Source organism: Cyanistes caeruleus, chromosome 1 (genome assembly GCF_971803275.1).
Source record: "Cyanistes caeruleus chromosome 1, bCyaCae1.hap1.1, whole genome shotgun sequence".
In the NCBI taxonomy this organism is placed as follows: domain Eukaryota; kingdom Metazoa; phylum Chordata; class Aves; order Passeriformes; family Paridae; genus Cyanistes; species Cyanistes caeruleus.
The window spans coordinates 89,715,562-89,725,594 of record NC_141701.1 but is presented as its reverse complement, the minus strand read 5'-3'; the positions used below and the strand labels follow the sequence as shown (position 1 = coordinate 89,725,594).

The 10,033-nt window shown below is 39.6% G+C and overlaps 1 protein-coding gene across 1 annotated transcript; it reads left to right on the top strand.

The window, feature by feature from the left end:
- The first annotated feature begins 1,936 nt into the window (after positions 1–1,936).
- Positions 1,937–7,780, top strand: LOC111923781 (transmembrane protein 14C). Its single transcript, XM_023919712.2, has 5 exons — positions 1,937–2,224; positions 2,438–2,521; positions 4,941–5,042; positions 6,905–6,992; positions 7,176–7,780. The coding sequence occupies exons 2-5, from the start codon at positions 2,446–2,448 to the stop codon at positions 7,231–7,233; spliced, it is 324 nt and encodes a 107-aa protein (XP_023775480.1). The 5' UTR covers positions 1,937–2,224; positions 2,438–2,445; the 3' UTR covers positions 7,234–7,780.
- Positions 7,781–10,033: the final 2,253 nt, after the last annotated feature.

The window sequence follows — 10,033 nt, the reverse complement described above, 5'->3', positions numbered from 1 at the left end:
GGCAGTAGCAGAATTGTAGCAGTAGCAGTGTTACCTTGCAAGTGGGTGTCCATATTTACCTTCTGTAACTTCTGTTTTCTTTACTTAGATAAATCATCAGAGCTCCTTGTTTGGATATTCAATATAGTCGATTTATGCAAGTTCAGTTTAACTCAGCAATAAAGGGATAAAGTTTGAGCTCACACAGCTTTTAATTTTAATGATACCCTAAATGTCTGTGTTCACAAACCACATGCAAATAATATAGCATACTTTCCTATTGATACTGATATTCAAATGGTTTCTTGACTTGATAGAAAGGTGCCAAAACAGATTTTTAATTCATAAGCCTTCTATAGCAAATATAAGATGCAAAAAGTATAAGCTTAAATAAGGGAATTGTGTACAGTGATTTCACTTGTAAAGTGTTACATCTATTTGATATTGCTTAACTTATGTCCTTGACAAAATGGCTGCCTCTACTAAACCAGTTTTTATTGTTTGAATTTTTAAATATATGAGCTTATGGACACAGTCATCATAATTGCAGATGCAGGTTTGCAGAAGCATTAGGAAAAAATCCAGTCTGCACATAATTTTAAGATTAAAAAGCAAAAATTCCATAGAATTTGGGTTCTAAAGTCTGGACTTAGAAGTAAATACTACACATTTGTAAAGATCCAAACCCCCCGTGTAGTAACAAAGAATTACACATCTCATGAGACTCAGAACAATTTGTGGAGACAGAGAACAGTGCTTAGGGGAAAACCCGTATTTTTTATACCTTGAATGAATACTCTGCTACTAATGAGTACTTGGCAATTTGTTGTTTTATCTTTGTGCACATCTTCCTTTTCAGCACATTATCCATTCTCGTTTTCAGGGAACTGCTTAGAATCCTGGAGGGGAGGCAGCAGTGCAGGGAGAGGAGATGTCAGCAGTGACACAGCCATTGCTATCAGGAGGGATGGGCGTGCATGACACTGGGAGAATTGATGGAATCATAGCTGCAAGAAACAGCAGCTCAGGGAGCAGCATCTCAGCTGAGCCCAGGTGAGTTCAACAGCTCCAGCAGCTGTGGATTTCTTCCAGTTTTCCTACTTCCCCTCTTGGGGAATCCCTGTGCTGGATCATAAAGCAGTTGCCAGTAAAGCTTTAACCTCATAACTATTGCACAGCTTGAATTGAAAAGGAAATCCCATCCAGTATAGCTTAGATCCCTTTTGGCTGTGGCACTTTGCACAGAGGGAGGAAATTCCTACTTAAACCACAAAGGAATTAAACTGCTCTCCCCTTTCTCACCATTAGGCTAATTCATAAAGATGGAAAAATTTTTAAATGCAGCTACGGAAAACTGCATTTTGCAGAAAGTACAGGCCTCTCATGTTTTATGTGTTCTATTATGAAGAGGAATCAAACCCACTCAGTTTTGGGATCTGGCTGCAGGAGTACTTTTCCTTTCTATATGGTGAAAGGTCCATGGGAAAGAAATGCATGAACAATTGGAATAAAATCATGGAGGACCATTTACAAGAAGAAAATCAGTTTCAGCACTCGGAAAGGATAAAGAGTTTAGCTTTGTAGGCAGTTATAAACATCTCTACATTTTTCCGGATTAAAAAAAAATTCAAAACATTTTCTTTACAAGATGTTTTCCATCTCCCACTGTTTCATAACTTCTACACCAGAAGACTGCTTTTTCTGGTGCACTAGTTTGTAATTTGGAGGTCCTGGAAACCCTCTAAGTGTTCCATACAAGAGCTATACTGAAATTACTGATCAAAGCTAGAGGCAGCCTGTAAGCTGGCCAGAGTTGTAGCTCATGCCACACCAAATCCCAGCCCCAAATTCTCAGCTGTACCACGTAACCCCACTTCTGGATGCGGACACAGCTTCAGCTTTGCCCCTCCCTGAGCATAAGCACACAACCTGGTCTGTACTGAGTCATTTGCAGGCACCGGGGCTTGCTCGGGCATCCCCGACACCCGCCCCTCGCCGTGCCGGGGGATTCCCGGGAGCTCTGCAGGTGGCTGGAAAGACACCAGCGCCTCCTGCTCCGCAACCCCCGGCTGCGGGGAGCACCCCGCCCTGCCGCTTGCCTGGCTTTTTGCTCGGGTTTCATGCTTGGGGCTTCTTCTTCCTTCCTCAGAAGAGCCGGAAAAGGGAAGCTTTGGGCGGTGCGTGGCTCCCTCGCCTCCCCTTCCGCCGCCCGCTCCGCCCCGGTTGCTGCGGGGCCGCTGCGCAGGTGAGAGCCGGCAGCGTCCCTGTGCCCCGGGGCTGCCTTCCCCACACAGCCGCCTTCATCTCCTGCGCTCGCCGCAGGGCTTAGGCTTTAGGCTGGCCTCGCTCGTGGAAAAGCCCGCCACGGCAAAATGCTTTGCTTTTTTTTTTTTTTTTCTTTTCCCTCCCCTGAAAAAGGTTAAGAGGTGCTGATCTTCACCCCAATTTTGTCTTCCAGTTTTCGGCATGGCAGTGGACTGGCTCGGCTTTGGCTACGCCGCCCTGGTGACATCAGGAGGGATCATTGGCTATGCAAAAGCAGGTAGGGTGCCGAAAGGTGCTTCCATCTCCCTCCCCCTTACCCCCCACCCTCTCCTCTCTCTCCCCAATAACTTGGTGTAAGCTGGGCAGCTTTTTACGAAACCCTCCTATCTCGAAGTTGACCCATATGTAAATTTTATCGGCTTGTGCCATATGCTGATAACTTGCTGCTGTTGGGGTGTGGTGGATTTAGAGTTGAGCTGGTGCTTTGGGCTGATAAGGCCATAATCTGCCTTCTGGTGGATGCTGATATCTGCACTGTGCTCTTTGGGTGAACTGTCATAAGTTTGGTTCAGGAAGGCTTTTTCCCTGCTGTTCAAAATACAAGCATTCTTGTCTGACATAAATCACCACATTTCCTCCTTAAGAGATTTATTCCCGTTTTAATCTTTGATGATAACAGTATACTGCAAGCTGCAGAGAGCTTTCAGAACTATCTTTTCTGCAAGTAGAGCTGAACGGTGCAAATCAGTCCTTAAACTTGTTTCTCTTCTGGGCTCTGCATCATAAGCTTACTCTCTGACCTACTGCTTTCATTTCCTGGCCTCTTTCTGAGTTTGCCCTCCTCCAGACAGAGCTGTGGATTCATTTCTGCTGCAACACTGTCTCTTTCAGCTTTTAAAATCACTAAGCCATCTTTGTTTTTATGATAGGAAGGGGCATTGCTGAAGTCAGTGAGACTCTGACCAGTGCATTTGACTACGTACATGCTAGTGCCTATTCCAGTCTGTTTTCCATTGGCTTGGATTTATCCTTTGGATTGTGAGTGGAGTTTAGGACAGAAGGGACAGTATTGAGAATTTAAGTAAATAATTGCATCTGTATTTCTCCAAGGCCATTATGAAATGATAGGTGTATTTCTTGTCCGCTGGAACCCGTTTGGGAGGACATGGTTGTGCTTAGGCAAGGGAATTCAGGTCACAGGACTATTGAAGGGGAACAGAAACTCATGTGATGACTGCTGGACAGAAAAAAACCCCAGCCATACAAAGGAGCCATTGTATCCTTACTAATATCTTGGAGAAACCAAGAGCAAGTGGAACGTCCATGCACAGAGCTGAATTGATCTTATCTGTTCTTTTAAAACCAGATCTATCTACCAACACAGACAGGGGGCAGTAGTAGGTGCCTCTGGAAGAATATGAGAACATGGCAATCAAAGAGTGAGTGAGTGATTTACTGATTCATTGATGGATTTTTCTCTCTTCATTTAGCAAGTTCTCTGTGTCCCTGTGTTTTGAGATGTAGGAACTTCTTGAGCCAGAGGTGATGTGGTTGTCCGTCCTAGTAAGTGTATATGTCATAGCTACTTAAACATTGCCTTGAGGTAAAATGCAAGGATATGATGGATGTTTCTTGTCTTCCAGGCTTGTGGAAAGTATTGTAGCTACCACAGTTGTTTTTTTTTTTTTTAAACTCATATTCTGTGCAAAGCAGCCACCTACTAGAGTGTGCACCTTTTCCTTGCACATGTACAAGACACAGGTGCTTTCTGTCATCTTTGTCTCTTGCTTTTTATACCAAAAGCAGGATATAAATCAATATTACAGCAACCTTTTTGATGATTGAAAAATAATTACTTTCTGGAAGCAATATGCAGTCCTCCTTTAACATTGAGAGGAGATCTTTATCAACTTACCTTTTCAATATCAAGTCTTTGAAAGGTGACCTCAGAAATTGAATGTATAAAGAACCACCTTCAGTAGCATTAAGTCCTTAATTCTCCATTAGCCTTATGGAGGACATTCACTACTCACAATAATCATGCTACTTCATTACTTGATATATAGGTCTGGTATCCTTTATTTTGTGGTAGTTTGGGATTATCATTCACACTGAGGACTTAATTCAAAGTTTTGGTGCATTCAGGGAATCTTCTTCCAAAGTCTGCAGTTACCTTTGGATCAAGTCTCAGGTCTACTTAGGAGATACAACCTCTCGTTCAGCTCAGCCCTGCTCCTTGGGAATTCTTTGAATGCCCTCCTGCCCAATTCCACACACATGTCCTTTTTTGCTGATCTTAAATCCTTACAATTTAGTCCTTCTACTTTACTGCCTCTCAAGGAATTTTCATAATACTGTTTTGAGACAACATGCTTCAGCTTGTGCAAGGAAAACACCAATTCTTTTGTTTTTCTAACTGTTCTTTCAACCATGGATGTATTAATGGCTTTGCTTTTAGAGAACTAAATACTAATTCTGTATGTATCCTGTGCAGGAGTAATTGAAGTGTTTCTTGGTCCTGATCAGCATGGTCTCAATATCTTAACCCTTTCTCTAATCTTCTTTATGACAATGAATGATAAATGCCCTTTTTTTAAATTTATTTTGATAATTTTTGGTGTTTTACAAAACAGGTAAGCTTCTGACCAAGTTAATCTTTAAGTTTCCAATAAATGTATTATCTTCTATTTATTCAGGCAGTGTTCCATCACTAGCTGCTGGCCTTTTCTTTGGAAGTTTGGCTGGACTGGGTGCTTATCAGATCTCACAGAATCCAAATAACATTTGGGTTTCTCTGAGTAAGTAATTTAAAATTTTATTTAGAAAAATATTATGTTTACCCTATATGTTTAAAATGAGTACCTGAAAGTCTTTGAAGAAGAGTTAAACACAGATAGTGTTACATATCTAACTTCAGTCCTATCTAAACTTTACTGAACTGGTGGCTGCCAATATGCATCTGTCTCATACTGATGTATTTGAAGGATCGTAGTGAAGTAAGTGAGGGAAGTGAATAAATTAATTTCTGACCTCTTTTTGGCTGGATCCTCCTACTTCGAGCATCTTGAAGGAGGCTGTAAAATTTTGGGAAGCGGGATTCCCCTTCAGAATGACCATACCCCTAGCAGACTATTTTCTTATCACAGAAAATGGCAGAGATTGTGATTGGCTTATATTTATATATGACAAATATGTGAAATTACAAAGGTGTTAAGGCCTGGGGAGATTTAAGCAAGAAGTAATGCTGTTTCTTCCATCTCAGAATTGGAGCTTTCCTTCCCCCTGATTTGAGAAGTCGTGGAGAGTTACTGCTTAGTCTGTGTTTAAGAGCCACCACTGACTACAGCATTTTTTCCCTGAAGCAGTGACATAGCATCTGCCCCTTTGACATGTGGAAATCAGAAATGGACAGAGAAGGCCCAGCATTTCTCTCCACTTCAGCTTTATTTACAGGCAGTCCACTCCCACACCTACTGGCCAGGCCAGAAGCTGTGCATGGTTAAGCCTTGATAAACTGCTGACACAGCAAGCTTAAGAAGTGTGAGGTCTAATGTTTTCCCAAATGAGAGAGACAGATACATTTCTGTAGCTCAGTAGCATATGGTGTCTTTTCCTGTTCATGCTTTAAAGTTTTTGGAGAAGATGGGTTCTACTGATGGTTGAAACAAAATTCCATTATGAGGTGTGCTTATTTTGAAGACTGACTACTAATTGGAGTTTGGAGCATTTTAATACTGAAATATTTTAGTTTTATTGTGTGTTAGACTATAGCCCCAGTTGCTTACATATCTCATTACATGAGATTAATAGATATCAGTGACAATATTTTGGCTGGTGCTATGGGGGAAGGATGCCATTGCTAGGACTGAGGATGAACTGGATCCTACAGGACCAGTCATAACAGAAGCAACAGCAGGGGATAAAAGAGTTGTTGAAAGAATATGTGGGTAGCTGTTACCACTGGGTAGCAAATGCATACTAAGGATAAGGATTTCATCAGTTTATGTTTTCCTTACAGTTTTGAAGCATTCAGTCTTTATTTGAGACACTGTGTTCCAGGGACTGTCCTTTCTATCTTAGTGAATCAATGAAACTACCATGCTCCTGTCTCTGTGTCAAGTGGTCAGGGACAATTAACTCTCACCTTAGTAATGCTTAGCACACTTCCCTTTTGAAGGCCATTGAAAACATAAATTAGTTAATTCTCAGAACATTACTACAAGTTAGACATGATGCTACATGTTAGATATGAACACTACAAGTTAGACAAATGCTCTCTCCCTTTTTTGAGAACTGGGGGAATTATATGCACAAGTTTAATGATTTGCACGGGTGGGGAAGGCATGAGTTCTGGAGAAGTGTATGGTAAATTATTTCCAGTCTCAAAAAGAGAACATTTTGAAAAACAAATTCGGGAAGTGTGTGCAGAAGAACATGGAGTGCACTGTCTGCTAGAACTTGGTATAGAATACTTACTCTTTACAAACTGAGGCATTTTAAAATTTACACAATTTATTGACTCTCTTAGTCTGTCAGATGAAGTAACCCTGTTTCTCTTTTTACTTGATGTTGCTACTTCTCTCTGTTCTGTTAGTATTTAATTATGTTTCTCCCACACATGGCATCTCTGCTGACTGGGCTGTACAATCTCTCATTTAAGTTACATCTGGAGCACTGACTGCCATCATGGGAACAAGATTTTACCACTCCAGAAAATTCATGCCTGCAGGGCTAATTGCTGGTGTCAGGTACAATAACTTTTTTTAACCTACTTTGTGTGATTTCTTATTTGCTTAATTAAAATGAGATGGAGTGAATCATATTTTGTGTACTATTTTTGTACCCATGTATCATTTACATGAAGTATTTGAAAATGAATTGACAAATTGTCGTTATTCTTGCTACATGATACGGTTTTTCCCCTTTTACAGTTTGCTCATGGTTGGAAGATTAGCACTGAAGATGTTGGAAAAGCCACAGGAAAAGTAACTGTTAATTTTACATCTTAATATTTGGAAAAGGAAACCTGATAATGAAGTTGCATGAATGCAGATGTGAGAAGATGGAAAAATTCTCTTCATCAAGATTTTTTTATCTTTTTTTGTAAGGGGGAATAGAATGATGGGACAGACAGTTTATATACAAGATAGAGCTGTTTGTGTATAGAGAGAAATGGGTCCTGGGTTTGATTTTTCTGGGCATGTTTCAATGTATTCCAACACTTCCATGTTTTTATATTCCAAAATATAATAAAATATAAAATATAAAAAATAAAATATAATAAATTTCTGACATGTATGAAGCAGAGAGAAAATATCCGGTAATTAAGAAAATATCCACAAAGAGGCACCAAGAGTAACCGCCTAAATACAATAATGTATCTCAAACCTTTTATACTGAGTATTACAGTGTGCTTTACCTGTTGCATTCTGAATTGATATACCATGTCTTTATAATGTCAAACAGATCTTGCCTTTTTATTGTGAAACTGTGCTAAAATTATGCTTTTCTATAAGTAAAATTTGTTACAAACCTTTCTTTGGCTTTTTTTTGGTACAACTTTGGTGTTTGGGGACAGGGGTATTTTTTTTCACCTTGTTTTCTCAGTGGAAGTCTTTGCAGTGGACTGTTAGTATCCAAGTGCTGTCGTTCAATGATATTTTAAAATCCTTTTATAAGTGGAGGGACAGAAGATTAAATTATGGGCCTTCATTAATACTTCATTTAAAAAGTTGGTTGAAAGGAACTTACACTGTGGATTAATTAAGTGAGATTTGTGCTAGGCTAAATGAACAGTTGAATGTGACCTAGACTGTATAACTGGAATAAAATACCTTAACGCTATGTAATTCTGATCTTACAGGCTTATTTTATGATAGAATCTATTGGCATTTTATTTTTATCTCTTAGGAGAGTGGCTGTGCCTCTTCAAATCTGTCTTTACTAGGAAACCCTGGAGTCTGGAGGGTTCCTTGTTCTGCTGTGATGTCTGAGGACTGAAGTGTGTGTGGAAGAGGCATCAGTAGCATCTGATGCTTTTGCTGTCACTCCAACCTTAATTGCTTCTCCTGCACTGAGTCTTGCAGCTCTGTTAGTGCAGGCACAGCTCACATGGGCTTAGCACTGTGATGGAAGGGAGAGGCAAGAAATGTGTGAAAGAAAATCCTTTATAAGCTTATTATTTAGTGATACATGATTATTGATAAATTAAGATTCTTACAGAACTTTATTTTAAAGTGATATTTTATGTAGTGACTATTTAGGAATTTACTTTGGCACCTTTGTACCACTGATTATACCAGAACCTTGTCAACTGCTTAACATGATAATGGGAAAGCAGGTTTAAATTGCATCTTAGACACTTTCCATTTTGTAGTGTTTAAACTAATTTGTAAAAATTGCCTCAACCTGCATAAAGGAGATACCAAGCACAATTTCTCCATTTTGTTGGTCACTTCAGTGCTTGTATTTCCTTTTCTGAAAATGACATTTAGTAGTATTGAGTCAGTGACATTTTTACTGTTGTGAGTCAATGGTTACTCATATGGTAATAGACAGGAAGCTACTGTAGTAGAAAGTAGTAATTACAAGCAGATCTATAGATGTTGGGCCAGTTGTGCTGTGTGTTACCAATTCGCTTAGCAAAAGTTATAAAATTAATTCCAGGTTTTTGAATATGTTTCATATGGTAACCTCTCTTGTTTCCAGGCACTCAGTCTGTAAATAAACTGATCTATACATCCTGTAGGATGACTCTGCAGGGAGTAACACTGAAAACATGTTAAAGCATGTCTGAAATTGTAGTCTCAGTTAAATCATAGTCTTTTTTGACTATACTTTGAGCAGAACCTAATAGAAGTTTCGTAATTACCTTTTCATGTATTTGAATCACCCCATGTAATTGAATAGAAAATTCCATCACTGATACAGAATTTTCTAGAGCCATTCAAGAATTAAATACATAAATATCCTTTCTCCAGACTGCTCCTGCTTTTAGTCTGATTGTTAGCTAATTCTGAAAGATTTCTTCCTGAAGTTTTTTTCCACTGAGAGTGGTCTTCATGTAAATTTGAGATAATTACTTTTGCATTAAATCCACTGTGACTATGCCATGGCTTGAGTGGAACTTTATGAGTTGGCTTGCACATGGATTTTATAAAGAGTGATTTAGTTATTTTTGGGAAATGAAGTGCTAAAATAACTTAAATTAAGGCTTCTCTGTTCAAAGCATGCTCTGAAAATAAAAATATTAGCTTAATATTTCTTACAGTTTCAGCTGTCAACACAAGCTGAAATGAATACTGATTTTTTCGAAAAAGGTCCAGGAACAGGAAACTAGTTTAACTATACACATACTGAGTCATCAGGATTCACCAACTCAGAGTTTAATCACACATGTAGAACTGAGAATTGAGAGAAGAAAAGAATTGGAGTTGTCAAATCCTCGTTTCCTAGAGAAAGGGCCCCCTAGAGAAAGGGCCCAGGTCCTCCATTCCATGTCTACTTGCCTGATACAGGCTGGGTGGCAAGAGGAGATGTCAGATATTTTACCCCTCTCTTGAGTGGCTTGCTCAGGACCAGAGGAGGGAATTTCCTAATCCCTTTGGTAGGTAAGTGATCTCTTGAAAGTAGGAGTTTGCCCTAAATTTTGTAAGGAGGATGTTTAAGCCTATCTTTGTAATAGCGGTTACTTACCTTGTGTCCTGGAAAGCGAGAGATGTTGGGCTCCCTTCAGTTCCTGCTCTGCAGGGGTTCAAGTTCCCTTCCCAGGGAAGGGCTCCTTGCCTCA